The 17,597-nt window shown below is 37.4% G+C and overlaps 1 protein-coding gene across 1 annotated transcript in view; it reads left to right on the top strand.

Annotated features, from left to right (window-relative positions):
• Positions 1-17,597, top strand: part of GBE1 (1,4-alpha-glucan branching enzyme 1) — a 310,897-nt gene that overhangs the window by 207,930 nt on the left and 85,370 nt on the right. Inside the window, 3 exon segments of the mRNA NM_001122729.1 lie at positions 3,542-3,669; positions 7,929-8,027; positions 15,708-15,818. Coding sequence (NP_001116201.1) covers positions 3,542-3,669; positions 7,929-8,027; positions 15,708-15,818 — 338 coding nt within the window.

Here is a 17,597-nt window from a genome sequence, read left to right as displayed (position 1 = left end):
GATTATACTGACAGGTAAAAAAACTTATTTCAAAAGAGGACACATATATAATATGATTACTTTTATGTATCATGCTTGTAGTGACAAAATAAATAGAGTAAGTCGGTCGTCATCAAGGGTTAAGGACCATGGTGAAAAGGCAGGAGGAAGGTAGATCTCATTATAAAAGGATATCAGGTGAGCTACCTGTGATGTAATTTTATATCCTGACTATATAATGCCAGTACCTTGGCTGGGATATTACACCATGGATTTTCATATGTTCCCATTGAAAATGCCATTACACCATGGCGTTTCAAATATTGGGAAAACAAGTAAAGTCTACATAGGATCAGTTCAGTTCAGTTCAGTTCAATAGCTCAGTCGTGTCCAACTCTTTGCGACCTCATGAATCGCAGCACACCAGGCCTCCCTGTCCATCACCAACTCCTGGAGTTCACTCAAACTCATGTGTGTCGAGTTGGTGATGACATCCAGCCATCTCATCCTCTGTCGTCCCCCTTCTCCTCCTGCCCCCAATCCCTCCCAGCATCAGATTCTTTTACAATGAGTCAACTCTTCGCATGAGGTGGCCAAAGTATTGGAGTTTCAGCCTCAGCATCATTCCTTCCAATGAACACCCAGGACTGGTCTCCTTTGGGATGGACTGGTTGGATCTCCTTGCAGTCCAAGGGACTCTCCAGAGTCTTCTCCAACACCAAGTTCAAAAGCATCAATTCCTTGGAGCTCAGCTTTCTTCACAGTCCAGCTCTCACATCCATACATGACCACTGGAAAAACCATAGCCTTGACTAGACGGACCTTTGTTGGCAAAATAATGTCTCTGCTTTTGCATATGCTATCTAGGTTGGTCATAACTTTCCTTCCAAGGAATAAGCATCTTTTAATTTCAGGGCTGCAGTCACCATCTGCAGTGATTTTGGAGCACTGTATGTTATTTCATATAACTGTGGCTTCCCAGGTGGCTTGAATAACCTGCCAATACAAGTTCCATCTCTGTATTGGGAAGATCCCCTGGAGGAGAAAATAGCAACCCACTCCAGTATTCTTACCTGGAGCATCCCACAGACAGAGGAGCCTGGCGGGCTACAGTCCATGTGTTTGCAGAGTCAATGTGCTGAGCAAGTACACACAAACAATCTACAGTTATCTCAAAATCAAAAGTTTAATTAGATCTTTTAAAAATCCTCTTTATATCAGAACAAAGTGACTCAAAGTGTGTATATGAAAATGTTAATTAGTACAAGTATATGAAAGTATATAGCATAAGTATATGAAAATAGTTATTTAACTATTATCTCACTTAACTCTGTAAACTGCCTTCAGAAAGACTCTTGGGTGGTATAAAAATAATGCTTGTGTAGATATCTCATTTTAATTTCTTCTGCATTAAAACTTTGTTGTAGGAAATACATTGTGTTTATAAGATCTACTCAAATATTTTTTACAACCTTCTGAAGTGCGGTAGGCCTTGTCTGTTTGGCTAAAACCTCAGAAAAACAGGGACATGTGTTTTAAATAAAAATATGTGTCTATATTCACCCGGGGGCTTCCCAGGTGGCTCAGGGTAAAGAATCAGCCTGCCAAACAAGAGACTTGGATTCAATCCATGGATTGGGAATATCCCCTGGAAAGGAAATGGCAACCTACTCTTGCCTGGGAAATCCCATGGACTGAGGAGTTGGCAGGCACCAGTCCATGGGGTCACAAAGAGTCAGACATGACTTAGTGACTAAACAATAACAACAATTTGCAGACAACAATCAATCCATGATAGAGACTTTAGAAATCAAAATGTAACTGCCAAGAAAAGCTGCTACAGTCAAAATCTGCTGTTATCTGCTCTTATTCATGGTGCTACCTACTCTCCTCCCCATGAAACATTTCTAGGGAGCAAGTTGAATCTATAAAACATGACAGATATCAGTGATACCTTCCACTGTGGAAAGAAGCTGACTTTGGAGATGAAAAAGGCAATCATGATAAAATTCAAGAAAGATCTTTTCCTAGATTAAAGCACCTACATGCCTGCCCCTTCAGAACCTTCCTCTGCTGAGAGCTAGGTGTTTTCCAAAGAATTGTGGAGTTGGGAAAATGAGCTGAAATCTATGGATATGGTATATGCTTCTTATGGTCAGAGAGCTCAAAAAATGGAAAGAAAAACATTGAATTATTTAGCGTGTTTCCCAACTTTGAGATGAAGATGAAAATAAAAATTGAAACTGCAAAAAATTATATAATATAGCAGAAGAAATCTGAGATGACACTATTAACATAGACACAGAGTGTTTAATTTATAAAATTCTGTGATAAAGAAAACTTCATCCAGTAATAATCTTGAAGAAAAAGTAATTTACCTGCATAAATGAAAAAAAAAAAAAAAAAGGCTGAGCTCATACTATTCCATTGCCACAGCAGTATCTGCAAAATTCTTAAGGATAGAAACTGTCATTTGAGAATTGGATATTTGAATTGCCATTGTAAGATACATTTGAAAGAAATTGAAGAGTCCACTTAAAAATATCCTTCAATGATAGAATCGAGCAAACTGAAAAAAAGGAGTTAAAATAAAAGAACTTATATATAAGAAATCAGCAGGGAAAAAGGCAGGCATTCAGCACTAAGTAGACTTAATTAAAAATAATAGTAAACAGCTGAAAGAATAGAAAGTTAATAGTATAATACCATTAAGTGAAATATACTATAAGCAATCAAAATCAGGAGATGGGGCAAGAGGTAGAAAGAAGTTGAGGGATATTAAACTGTTTTTGTCATCATAGGAAATCCATACTCCATAAATTCTAGCCATATTTAAAATAATGTAAATATTTTGTCTCAATTTTATGATGGTTTTCCTATTTGCTTGCCTTCAGAGGGATCAAATACGAGCTATCTAATATTAAGATCTCAGTGTGACCAAAAAAGTTATCTAAAAATTAAAATTTATAAATCTCTGGTATTTTATTTTGTGCTGGACAATTCAGTTCAAATTAACTTAAAATTTTAAATCACAGAGATTTTGTTTGCTTTTGTAAAACAAAAGTTGAATTGCAGGATTATCTGAACTTTGAATGTAGTTATCTGGTACTTTTTAAGTTAGATCATATAGTTACTAATAGCATTATATGGGGAGAAGGCAATGACACCCCACTCCAGTACTCTTGCCTGGGAAATCCCATGGATGGAGGAGCCTGGTAGGCTACAGTCCACTGGGGTCGCTAAGAGTCAGACACGACTGAGCGACTTACCTTTCACTTTTCACTTTCATGCATTGGAGAAGGAAATGGCAACCCACTCCAGTGTTCTTGCCTGCAGAATCCCAGGGACGGGGGAGCCTGGTGGGCTGCCGTCTATGGGGTCGCAGAGTTGGACACGACTGACGCGACTTAGCAGCAGCAGCATTATATGGTATCAAGGTCCATTACACTTTGCTCTGATAACAAAACTGATATAAACCAACTAATTGTGGGGGGTGGCATTTGTACAGAGTTAAGACTTGCATACTAACATAATGCATCCATATTGATTTTCTGTTTTCCAGGTGAGAATTTTTCAGGTGATTACCATGAGTATTTTGGACTACAAGTAGATGAAGATGCTTTGACTTACATCATGTTGGCAAATCATTTGGTTCACACACTGTATCCAGATTCTATAACAATAGCTGAGGTAATAATGATCTCTACCCCCTGACCCCCTTTAAGATAGAACATTTTGTTGACATACAATATTTGAATAATCTCTATGTTGTCAATGATTGCATAAGTGAAATTATACCCTGACTATAGTGCAGCTACCTTGTCTGTGTGGCACATTATTCAGAATTCACTGTTTTCCTATTATGAGATAATGTTCCCTAATTACTTGTCATTATTCCATTGTTAAAAAAGAAAATGCCAGTCGTTACAAAGTAAAATATCCTAATCAGTGGACAAGTCCTTTTGCTATGAGACCTTCAGCACAGAAAAAGAATTGAATATTAATATGTGTCTGTCTATTTAATTTTTTTTTTTCCTGGCTTAATCATCAGAGATGGCATGGTTCACTGCCTGTGAGCATCTCTGAAACCTCTCTTGTTCTGATGCGATTACCTTTCTTGTTTACGTTATTGCTCTCGGATTGCCAAATGTTCACTAGTTATTCATGATTACTGAAGGTTCATGATTAACTGTCCCAAAGCTGCACTGTAATGATATAATTCGGTATATGCATAATTGACAATTCCCCTCTTGGTGATAAATTTGATAAATTAAGAAGTTTGTTAAATGCTTATGCTAATTTAGATTTAGTACTAAAATCCCTCTGGTTTTGAGTCCTCTAACTAGGAATTATTATTAAAATTGAATTTCATGTTAAAACTGTTCTATACAAAATATAGAGGTTGGCATATAAAAATAGTAAGACTATCTTTGAAAGAGTCAGAGTTAAGAAGTATTTTCATGTTGGCATTTAGTTCATTGAAATGAGATGTAGTCGTGATGGTCTCTTATTATTTATTATTTGTATAGTCTTATTATTTGTATATTTATTTAATATTTGTATAGTAGTATTTATTATTTGTATAGTCTTTCTTCTTGCATCATTTCTCAAAACTCAAAATCTCAAACTACTGATATGATTTCCTTGTTTATCTCTGGATTGAGAACAGCTACTCTAGGCCTTTTGCCTTCTAAATATCTTCTAGGATAGAGCAATGAATCCTAAATTCCTGGAGTAAATTTTCATATAAAATTTTTTTAAAAGTCCACAATTACAATGTCATCTTGATATCCTGTATTGTTTCACAGTCTCATCTTACCTGTATTTAGTCATAACTTATAAGTCTTTCCAATGTTTGTGCTAATACTTTTTGTGCTGAATATTTTTAATGTACTTCAGAAGAAATCTTAAACTTTTATTTTATACTTTATATATTTTACTTTTTATCTGTCAAACATAAAAAAGTTATTTAGCTATTTATAAAAGTTAATTATATTTATGGCAATTTGAAGCAGAGACATTATGGATGACAAATTACTATAAACAATTAATGACAGTGCACATCAAAAGCAGGTACTGAAGAAAAAGAAGCAATTATTTAATACATGAAACTGAAAATTGTTACATTGATCTTTCCGTTCATTTCAAGTAAAATAGTTTCATCATCTAGGGAGCTTTTGTCTGATTATTCGTGTTTCTACCAATGAAACTTTGAGACTTTAGCCTACTTTGTATTACTTGGCTTTAGATTTTTTTAAAACAAGATGTGTCTTCAATTTATTCTACTTAAATTGAAAACTACTTCAATTTCAATACATCACTTTCTGTCTAGTGGGAGTCTATTCAAGAAGTGGAATTGATCCTCATGAACTTTTTTTTTTAAGAGGGGAATGTGGTGTAACGAATAAGTAATGCAATGTTATATACAGTCCTGTATATTGAATTTAGTTATAATGATAGTTATTAAAATTGAAGGCTTTTTTCTGGAATATGTCTACCTTTATACGTGGTTATATTTGCTGTTTTAATGAAAAATATTTTTTGATGACTGAAGCTTTCTCCCCCTCTGGAATAGTCATAAGTGATCTTTAGATTGAAGAATTAAAGCTATTTTAACTTCATTGGAAGCATATATGACCACTTGAATATCCTTTTGTTATCAACTTCTTTATATTTAAGTATATTTATTTTCATGACCATTACATTTTCTCATTTTCTTCTTTTAAGATTTTAAAAGAGTAGTTCTTAACTCTCCACTTTCAAATAGGAGCTACAAATACCTCATATGCATTAATGGGGCAGCCTTCTAGGAGTCAGATTTAGGAGTTAAGACTTATTGGTCTCCAGATATTTTTCTTAGCAGATTCTATTTCTTATAAGCTATTTTCTAAAACTACCTATAGACCAAATATAGAAAGCACCTTAATGTTTCCTTGAGAAAAAATTATCTTGATCCTTAATGCCATCTTATTACTTGTCTCATGAAAACTCTGGGTCTTCTAAAAACTTTTCCAGGAAGCTACTGTATATGTATTTCCAGTGTCTAACACAGGTGCCTGATACTTAACACATATGTAGCCAGCGTTAATAAGGAGTTGAACTGAATACCAAAATGATTTATGTTAACCATTCATCCTTTTTCACTTTTTTGATTCATCTTTTTCCACTTTTATAAACTTATAAAAAAGTATGTAGAATAAGATATTATTGATGAATATTTTCTTATGGCTATATTCCACCATGTACTATCTCTTGTTGTACCTCTCTTCCATTAGTAAACCATGAACACGTTATTTTGGAAATCCAGAGAGGTCATATGTTTGTTTTTCTATAGCTTTTCTGTGGGAAGTGTTTGAAGATGGTATTGTGGAAGAAGCAATTAAGTCTCAGAGAGCTCAGAGTGTGTGATAGTCTTTCGTAGGAAGTAAGGATAATGATCCAAGGGAGAATTTGGGTAATGACACACACAGAAAAGCTGTCAGAAGCACAGGGAAGAGTGATTATTTCAAAGGGGATGATATATTGAATATTTGAAATGAAACAGTAGAAATAATGATGGAGAGATGTAGGTTTTTTTCCCCCACACTTGCTGTGTACTTCTGTTAACAATTATGACGACTCCATAACACTGTCATTTCATGATTGTGTGTGTTTGTGTGCACACATGTTTATTTAGGTTCTAGTTCTTGAATCCTGCAGGTCAAGTATTATGTCTTATTTACCATCAAAGCCTTGGCAGCACCTTCATGAATCCACTCAGTCAATAGTTATTGAGTTCCTGCTTTGTGCCAAGTGCTCTTCTACTATTCTAGATTCTTGGCATATGTCAGTGAGCAACAACAACAACAAAAGTCCTACCCCAGGTGTCTTAAATTCTAACAGTTAGTGAGGAAGCAGATAATCAAATAAAAATTATATTGTCAGTGCTTACAGTATAGTCATTGAATTGTATCCTAAACTGAAGAATTTAAGTTTTCTATTGTTGACTCTTGCAAGCTATTCACAGGCAATGATAGGAGCAGACCCTTCAGCAGCAGTTAGTGTAAAGAGAGGCTGGAGATGGGAGTTCCACTTATGTGTGGAAACATAGTGGTCAGAGTAAGTAGTTAGGTGGCTTAAATAAGATAGTGTCTATAGAAATAAGGCAAAAGAAAATAATTTATTTGAAAGATATTGTGGAGTTAGAATTGCTAGTACTTATACCATATTTTACCACCATTGTTACACTAATATATTTTCTTGCATCTGGGTCCTTTCATCATTTTCTTTTTACTTATCTGTTTGACCATATGTTTATTTGATTACCGATAGTCTAGTGGTAGCATGACTGTAAGAAGACCCTGTCAAAAGGTTGGATGTCTGAGTCCCAGCTCTATCCTTGAGAAACATGTCTTTAGCAAGCCCTTCACCTCAATAAGCCTCGATTTCTGTATCTTTTAAATGAAGAGGATCCACTAGATAACCTCAATGACCCTTTCCAAGTGTAACTGACTCTCGTGAAAGCCATCTTACTGCTTTGCTCCATTTCATCAGAAGCTAAGTGCTCACAAAATACATTCTCTGCCACTGCTGTATACACAGAAGAATAACAGATATACAGCACATGTATTTTTATGATTGATGAAAGCAGTAGCTAATACGTATTCAAAAATTAGTGTGAGAAACTGTGTTTCAGCAGTAACACTTTTACTAATTTGTGTTCTCTATGTGCAACTAAGGAAAAGAGATAAAAAGTTGTCCTGCAATGAAAAGCACGACACAAAATCTTATTGGGAAATGAGATATGCTATCACAATGCTATCTACTTTTACAATTATGCTACCAAAATACTCCAAGAGTATATACCCCCATTTATTATTTGTATTTATTGGCCTGGATTTACTGTCACAAGAATATTTGGTAAAAATTTGATCAATATGAAGTGATAATGCTGATGCTCTTTATTTTAGGATGTATCCGGAATGCCAGCTCTATGTTCTCCAATTTCCCAGGGAGGGGGTGGTTTTGACTATCGATTGGCTATGGCAATTCCAGATAAATGGATCCAGGTAAGGTTTAATGTAAATATTTTTTTCCCTGTGGATACTATGTATTATGTTGGTGTATTTATTATTTCTTTGATTTATTTCTTAGTTGTGATATTTTAACTGAAGTATTAAATTCTCTCATTAGTGTGTTGATTCTTGTGCCATTTAATAAGATTCCTCTCAAACTTCTAAAAGTTCTAATTTAAAGTATTCACACTTGCATTATGCAGGCATGGGGAAGATATGATTGATATAATGTTAGCTATGTAAATGGAATTTTGCATTATCAGTGCAATTATATGAAACTCTGGCGTTCTATATTTAAAACACATTAAACTTCATCAAAGCATCCATTTCTGCCTGCAAATCATCAATTAATGTAGGAGTCACTCCTTAATTCCCAGTACTTATTTCTTAGTATGGTTTTTTACTCAACAGATGTGGATTTATCCATTCCTTCATTGGGTATTTAAAAGTCCTTACCATGTGTCTGGTACTAGGAATGAATAATTGTATATGACACCTTGCATATAATTTCTAATATACTTTTATTAAATTTAATAACAATTTAAGTAGCTTGGATTATATTTTGTTTCATTTATTTTTGTCTAAACGACCAAAGTTGTTATAGCCATAAGTGATCTTTAGATAAGATTATTTTTAGATAACCTAAAATAAGACTTAGATTTGATATAAAACACTCTTGAGTGGCAAAGTCTGAGTCACAGGCTGAGTATTTATAAGAAGTCAGATATGTATCAAATAATCATTGCTCTCTGATAAAGCCCTTTAGTACAGACATGAACTGGTGCCATGATATCACAGTGGCAGAAGAGCTTAACTTTGAATAGAAAAACCATGAAGCCTATTCTGAAGGAAGTGGTTATTGTAATCACCTCATGTCTCTTCTGTGTCCACAGGCAATTTGGGCAGTGCACAACTGTGACATTAAAACTCTACCAGCACAACTTCTGCTTTTCCATCTATCAATTTCTTAATTATTGTCAGGTCAAAAAAATAAGTGTTCTACAAATCTGATCAGAGTTAGAAACCAAAGAGACTTTACTAGCTGGGAAAGTTTCTTTGTATTTGTTATTAAAAAAAAAGAATGTTGTGATCTTCAAGTTTCTTACCTTGGTTTAGGCTCTTTGTCTGCCCACCATTTTTACGATTTCTAATCTTCCACAAAGGTGTTTTCCCCCTTGCAAGTGCCAAATCTTGCTTTTTTAACATCCTACTGAAAAGCCTTCATCAGGCTTTCAGCAGATTCAAGGATATTTAAAGGTGTACATCAACCTATAATTATTTCAATCAATCATAGCTCAGAGCAGGCTATTTCCTCCTCTGAGTAATAATGGCAGTTTTCTTTTCTTCTTTTTTTTAAATATTTGACTTACTAAACACTTCAGTACTTTGTATACTCAAGATACTGTACTAGGCAGTACATTATACAAATGGAAGGAAAAAAATGTATTGTTCTCCGTTTAGATTTCTGTGGAGTTAAGCAGGTGGTAAATTGGTAAAGAATTTGTCTGCCATCACAGAAGACACCAGAGATACAGGTTCAATCCCTTGGTCAGGAAGACCCCCTGGAGAAGGAAGTGGCAACCTATTCCAGTATTCTTGCTGGGATAACCCCATGGACAGAGGAGCCTGACAGGATACAATCCATGGGTTTGCAAGTGTCAGACACAACTTAGCTATTAAACTACCACCATAACATTTTGCAAAGCTATAGTATAATATCACAATCAGGATAGTGACATGGACATAATCAAGATATGGAACATTACCACGAGTTTCCCAAATGTTGCCTTTAGAGCCACACCTACTCCTTTCTTTCCCAAATCACTCCTGAACCTTTGGCCACAACTAATCTGATCTCCATTTCTATAATTTTTTCATTTTAAAAATGTTATATAAATGGAATAATATAGTATGCAACCTTTTGGGCTTATCATTTTTCACTTAGTCAAATTCTCTGGGGATTTCATGTGGGTTGTTGGCTGTATCAGTAGTATATTTCTTTGCAAGATTTTTTTTTAAATTTTTATTGGAGTATAGTTGATTAACAATGTAATGTTAGTTTTAGGTATAGAGCAAAGTAAATCAGTTAAACATATAGGCCATTACAGATTTTTGAGTAGAATTTCCTGTGCTATATAGTATGTCCTTATGAATGATCTATTATATATAAATGTGCTTAGTCATTTCAGTGGTGTCTGACTCTTTGCAACCCTATGGACTGTATGTAGCCTGCCAGCCTCCTCTGTGCATGAGATTCTCCAGGCAAGAATACTGGAGTGGGATCCTCTGGGAATCTTCCTGAATCAGGGATCGAACCCATGTCTCCTGCGTCTCCTGCATTGCACATGGATTCTTTATCCACTGAGCCATTTGGGAAGCCCTATTTTATACATAATAGTATGTATATGTCAATCCCAGTCTCCCAATTTATCCTTCCCCCTCTTTACCCGCTGGGAGCCATAAGTTTGTTTTCTACATCTGTGATGCTACTTCACTGTTTCCCTTTCTTTTTGTTGAATGCTGTCTCATGGCATGGTTGTATCACAGTTTGTTTAACTATTTTTCCAGTAAAAGATATCTCGACTGTTTCTAGGTTTTGGCTGCTATAAAGAGAGCTGCTATAAACATTTGTGTACAGATTTTTGTATGAACATAAATTTTCATTACTCTATGGTAAACGTCCAAAAGTACTGGGTTTTATACTGGTTGGATGTTGTTGTTATTGTTGTTCAGTCACTAAGTCGTGTCCAACTGCAACCCCATGGACTGCAACATGCCAAGGCTTCCCTGTCCTTCACTATCTCCCGGAGTTTGCTCAAACTCATGTCCATTGAGTCGGTGATGCCTTCCAACCATCTCATCCTTCCTTCATCACCTCTTCTCCTCTCCTTCAATCTTTCCCAACATCAGGGTCTTTTCCAGTGAGTCAGCACTTTGCATCAGGTGGCCTGAGTATTGGAGCTTCAGTTTCAGTATCAGTCATTCCAATGAATATTCAGGGTTGATTTCCTATAGGACTGACTGGCTTGACCTCCTTGCTGTCCAAGGGACTCTCAAGAGTCTTCCCCAGCACCACATTTCAAAAGTATCAGTTCTTCAGCACTCAGCCTTCTCTATCCTCCAACTCTCATATAAGTAAATGACCACTGGAAAAACCATACCTTTAACCATACTTTGTCTGCAAAGTGGTATCTTTGCTTTTTTATATGCTGTCTAGGTTTGTCATAGCTTTTCTTCCAAGAAGCATGCATCTTTTAATTTCATAGCTGCAGTACTTTCAGCAGTGACTTTGGAGCCAAAGATAATAAACTCTGTCACTGTTCCCACTTTTTCCTCAAATATTTGCCATGAGGTGGTGGAACCAGATGTCGTGATCATAGTTTTCTGAATATTGAGTTTTAAGCCAGCTTTTTCACTCTCCTCTTTCACTTTCATCAAGAGGCTCTTTGGCTCCTCTTTGCTTTCTGCCATTAAAGTGGTATCATCTGTATATCTGAGATTGTTGATATTTCTCCCAGCAATCTTGATTCCAGCTTGTGCTTCACCCAGCCTGGCATTTCGTATGATGTACTTTGCATATGAGTTAAATACTTTGCATATGGGTGACAATATACAGCCTTGACATACTTACTCCTTTCCCAATTTGGAACCAGTCTGTTGTTCCATGTCTGGCTCTAACTGTTGCTGTTTGACCTGCATGCAGATATATCACGAGGCAGGTCAGGTGGTCTGGTATTCCCATCTCTTGAAGAATTCTCCACAGTTTATTGTGATCCGCACAGTCAGAGGCTTTCAAACTATTTTTCTGAGTAGTTGTACCATTTTGTATTACCACAAGCAATTTTGGAGAGATCCAGTTTCTGTACGTTCTTGAACAGTGCATTTGTTATTGCTGCTATTTTTCATATTAGTCATTCTATCAGGTGTGCAGAAATATCTCGCTGTGGGTTTAGTTTGCATTTTCTTAATGGCGTGTGATGAAGAACTTGTTTTCTTGTGCTTATTGCCATCTTTATATCTTCTTCAGTGAAATGTCTGTTCATGTCTTTTGACCATTTTCTAATTGGATCATTCATTTACTGTGGAGTTTTGAGAGTTCTTTATATAGTTTAGATTCAACCCTTTTGTGGGGTGGTATGTGGTTGACAAATATATTTATACCAGTCTTTGCTTGTGTTTTCATCCTCTACATGTGGACTTCCACAGAGCTAAAGTTCTTTGTTTTCTTTAAATTTAATGAAGGCCAGTTTATCTTTTTTTTTTCCCCCCTTTTAGAGATCTCTTTTGGTGACAAGTCTGAGAATTCTTTGATTCTCCTATATTTTCTATTAAACATTTATAATTTTATGTTTAAGTCCATAGTCCCTTTGAGTTACTTTTTGTGCAATCAGTGTCTAAGATTTTTTTTTTTTGTCTAAAGATGTCTAACACTTCCCGCATGATTTGTTGAAAAGTCTAACCTGCTTCCATTGAATTCTTTTAACACAGCAGTCAAACTTAACTGGGCATATTTGTATAGGTTTATGGATTGTGAATAGACATATACAAATACTACACTGAATCTAAATAATACAAAGTGTCTTAAAATAATACAAATCTACTGTCATACGTTCACAAATCTGAAATGATCTTCCTAGACTAAAAATCAAGGCTTGGTAAGGCTGCATTCCTTCTGGAGGTTCTATTTCTTTGACTTTTCTATCTTCTAAAACCCACCTGTATTCCTTGGTTCATGAGACCTTCCCCTATCTTCAAAGCCAGCAGGGTAGCATCTTCAAATCTCTGTCTTACTCTGACAACCCAAGCACCTTTTAAGAAAGATCCCTGTAATTATATTGGGCCCATCCAGGTAATCCAGAGAAGGGAAATGGCAACCCACTCCAGTATTCTTGCCTGGAGAATCCTGTGGACAGGGGAGCCTAGTGGGCTGCTGTCCATGGAGTTGCACAGAGTCGGACACAAAGACTGAAGCGACTTAGCATGCATGCATGCATGCATTGGAGAGGGAAATGGCAACCCACTCCAGTATTCTTGCCTGGAAAATCCCAGAGACAGAGGAGCCTGGTGGGTTGCTGTCTATGAGGTCCCACAGAGTCAGACATGACTGACATGATTTAGCAGTAGCAGCAACATCCAGGTGATCCAGGATAATCTCCCCCTCTCAATGTCCTTAACTTCAGCAGATCTCTGAAGTCCTTCTTGCCATGTAAGGTGACATATTCACAGACTCTGGGTATTAGGATGTGAACACCTGTGCTGCTGCTGCTGCTGCTAAGTCGCTTCAGTCATGTCGGATTCTGTGTGACCCCAGAGACGGCAGCCCACCAGGCTCCCCCGTCCCTGCCATTTTCTTCTCCAGTGCATGAAAGTGAAAAGTGAAGGTGAAGTCACTCAGTCAGGTCCAACTCTTAGCAACCCCATAGACTGCAGCCTATCAGGCTCCTCCATCCATGGGATTTTCCAGGCAAGAGTACTGGAGTGGGGTGCCATTGCCTTCTCCCGTGAACACCTGTGGGCGGTCATTATTCTGCCTAATACAGTCTGCCCTCTGGTGCCCGATGATTCACACTGCAGTTACGGGGGATGGCGGCAGCTGCTGCTGCTGCTGCTGCTGCTACGTCGTGTCTACTCTGTGCGACCCCATAGATGGCAGCCCACCAGGCTCCCCCGTCCCTGGGATTCTCCAGGCAAGAACACTGGAGTGGGTTGCCATTTCCTTCTCCAATGCATGAAAGTGGAAAGTGAAAGTGAAGTCGCTCAGTCGTGTCTGACTCTTGGGACACCATGGACTGCAGCCTACCAGGCTGCTCCGCCCATGGGATTTTCCAGGCAAGAGTACTAGAGTGGGTTGCCATTGCCTTCTCCAAAGGGGGATGGCTAAGCACCTCTGAATTCCATTGAGCAAAATTAAAAAAAAAAAAAAGCAAAGGAAGATACAAACAGGCTGGAACTCTATTTCGTGTACCAAAATCTGCATTAATTTCCTATTGCTGTATAACCAACTACCACAAACTTAGCAATTTAAAACATTTCTGTTATTATCTCACCCTTTCTTCAAAGGACATCTGTTGTATTCAAAGTTCCCTCCCACCCTCCAGGTAAAGGATTATACAAAGAGGTGAATCAGAGGGAGTGGGAATCATAGGAACCATTTTAGAATTCTGCCTGTCAGTGTGCAGGACAGAGAAATGAGCCCCCTTTAGAAAGATTGTGTTGAGTGAAAGAATAGTCTCTTTTTAGGCTGTTAATTCTGTGGAGCAGCAGCTTTCATAGGATAGTCAGAGAAAGGGATTTTGCTGGATGTCTGAGTGGTGAGAAAACAAAACAAAGCAAAACAATGCAGAGTTTCACAATGGCAGCCTAAGGAGGAAAGCATTTCGTGGAAAGGGGTAGGGACAGCATTCTTTTCTTGTACAGCAAGCGTTTGCCTAAGAAAGGACTTAGGACGCAATCATAATCTGAAATTTCTACAAGTTCATTTGCACTGAAGAGGTTTGAGAGGTACAGAAGCCACACTGGAGACTGAGTAACAACCCAAGTGGAGACAAAAATGTGCGCACTGTTGACTTATCTCGGAGAGGCAGCAGTGAATGGTGGCGGGAAGCGAGATCTTAATTCCCTGCCCAGAAATTGAACCTGGGTAGCCTGGATGAGAATCAAGAATCCTAGCCACCCGACCAGCCAGGGCTAGAGGCTGGAAGCTATTTTTCCCTGGATCTTTGACCTCAGTGAAAAATGCATTTATCACGGAGGCAGAAACTGTAAATGCAGGTACAAAGTTTATTATTAGAGGCATAGCATAACAACAAGTGGGAAAGCACACAGAGAAATGGTTGATTTAGTTAAGATGGAAGCAAAGCAGAAATGCACACTCAGAGAGAAGGGTGTGGTGAAGAGCAGTGAGGTAAAGAGGCCATGCCATGACTCTTACCTTTAGGTGTTTCCAAGAGACAAAGACTGGCTATTTACCCTGTGTCTGTTGTTACTTCCATTTTGGAGGGCAAACAGGAGGCTGATTGTAAATGCCTTAACTGGAGCCCACCCATCTCTTATCTCAGAAAACACCAACAGAAGGCTGGTTATAGGTATTCTGTGGGAAGCCCACTTCTTCCTGCCTCATGAAATGCAAACAGAAGGTCAGCTGTAGATATCTAACCTGGAGCCCATCTATCTCCTGCCTCAGGATGATATTTATTTCACGATAATCAGCTTTTATACATTGAAATAATAGTTGTTTTCATTTATTTTAAGAAAGGAACAAGACACTCTTCTTGCTAACTTTTTTTTTTTTCATTCCAAGCTAAATGGTAGCAAGTATATCTGTACCTTGTGGAAGTTATTGAAAGATCTACTGCACAACACTTTACTGTAGTCATTAATCAAGAAGTAGCAGTTGTTACAGAAAAAGAAAAAAGTTGCCAAAATCCTACAGTGCAGTGATCAAATCATCTGCACAAAAGTGAGCACATGCACACCCACACACAACACCACTGTCATTTGGATAGTCTGTACAAAAGCTGTGATTTCAGTAAAAGTTCAACAAAGCTATTTTTGTTCTGTAGGTGTGCTTGTATCTGTGTCATAATTTGGATTGATATGATATATACCCTAAGTTTGGGTTATAAAGTAAGAATAGTAATGGTGTATTGAAATTATTTCCTGTCTTGCATTTAGTTACTGAAAGAATATAAAGATGAAGATTGGAACATGGGGAATATAGTGTATACACTCACAAACCGACGCTACCTTGAAAAGTGCATTGCCTACGCAGAGAGCCATGATCAGGTAAATAAGTATGTGTGTAAACCATTCTCTCTCTGTGCCTGTATGTGTTAACATATCTAAAATAAGCATATTTCAATACAAATTTCTATAGTTCATACAATTAATGCAATGTGTTATATGTCTGTTTTATGTGATAGCTACTCTTACTTGAAAAATGTTTCAGGGACTTCCATGGTGGTCCCGTAGTTAAGAGTTTGCCTTCCAGTGCAGAAGGTCCAGGTTCGATCCCTTGTCAGGGAGCTAAGATCCCATGCATCTCACAGTCAAAAAGCCCCAAACATAAAACAGAAGCAGTATTGTAACAAATTCAGTAGACATTTTACATCAAAAAACCTTTAAAAAAGAAAAACATTAAAAAAATTACTTTGTAGATCCATAAATTTCAGCTTCAAAATGCAGTACTACTTTTACCCTGCCAAACTGTAATTAAACGACTGTGAATGACAGTTGCAAGTGCTATCTTACAAGTTTTCCTTTGTTGTCACAAGAAGAATGTTGGTGCTAATCCAGGTTAATTTTAATTTCCTTTCCATTTTATGTTTCCTTCTAAAGATTTTCTTTTATGGCTTTTCACTTGCTTTCATCATTTTCCCCCCTCAGTCACTAAATCTTTTGCTGATTGATCACCTTGATCTCTGTCCCTCTGTTTTAGTCCATCGTCTATAATGTAGCCTGAGATATTTTCCAAAGGGCAAAGCTAATTTTGTTAACCCAGATCTTTTGGTTAAAGTTTCTCACACACAACCTGTCATATCTTGGCTCATGCCAAAGTCTATTCTCGGTTCAATCCTCCAAGTGTTCTGTTCTTCAATACTGTAAAACTTTCACCCATTCATAAATAGGTCTGCTGCTGCTGCTAAGTTGCTTCAGTCATGTCCAACTCTGTGTGACCCCATAGACGGCAGCCCACCAGGCTCCCCCGTCCCTGGGATTCTCCAGGCAAGAACACTGGAGTGGGTTGCCATTTCCTTCTCCAATGCATGAAAGTGAAAAGTGAAAGTGAAGTTGCTCAGTTGTGTCCGACTCTTAGTGATCCCATGGACTTCACCCTACCAGGCTCCTCCATCCATGGGATTTTCCAGGCAAAAGTACTGGAGTGGGGTGCCATTGCCTTCTCCCATAAATAGGTCAGCCTTGTCCCAATCTTATACTTTCCCCACACACATGCAAATGCATACTTCACCTGGGAAGCTACTATAAAGAACTAATGCTCTGACTCATGTGTGTTTCCTGAAGCTTTCATCCAGGTGTATAGGGGAAAAAGTGGCTTCCCAATTCTTCATGTTCTCATCACATTTTAAGCAGAATATTTGTTTCCATTTGTATTTGCAGCCTTAGTACTATGACTTCTCCTAGTAGTCACTCAAATGGAGAAGGCCATTTAGTTATTGAAAGCATGTGGATTGTCCCCATAAACAATATAAATTGAAGTCTTTATACTTTAAAAAGACAGTAAACCTTTTGAAATTATTTGCAGTATATGAGTTAAGAAAATTGAAATTAAACAATAAGTTCCTATGTTATTTCAACAGAAATTAACAATTTAAGTTGGAAACTAGTTTTTCAGATGTCTCCTCTTACTATTAAGAAAGTATAAGTAGACCAGAGATCAGCTATCAAGGCCCATGAGCCAAATTCTGCCTGCTGCTTGTTTTTATAAAGGTAATTGGAACACAGGCATACTCATTCAATTATCTATTGTCTATGGCTGTTTTTGAGTCTTAATGGCAGATTTAAGTAGTTGAGACTGAGAAAATAGCCCACTGCCTAAACCACGTA

This window comes from Bos taurus, chromosome 1 (assembly GCF_002263795.3).
Source record: "Bos taurus isolate L1 Dominette 01449 registration number 42190680 breed Hereford chromosome 1, ARS-UCD2.0, whole genome shotgun sequence".
NCBI lineage: Eukaryota > Metazoa > Chordata > Mammalia > Artiodactyla > Bovidae > Bos > Bos taurus.
Note: the sequence above shows the minus strand (reverse complement) of the source record. Positions and strands in the feature narration are given on the sequence as shown.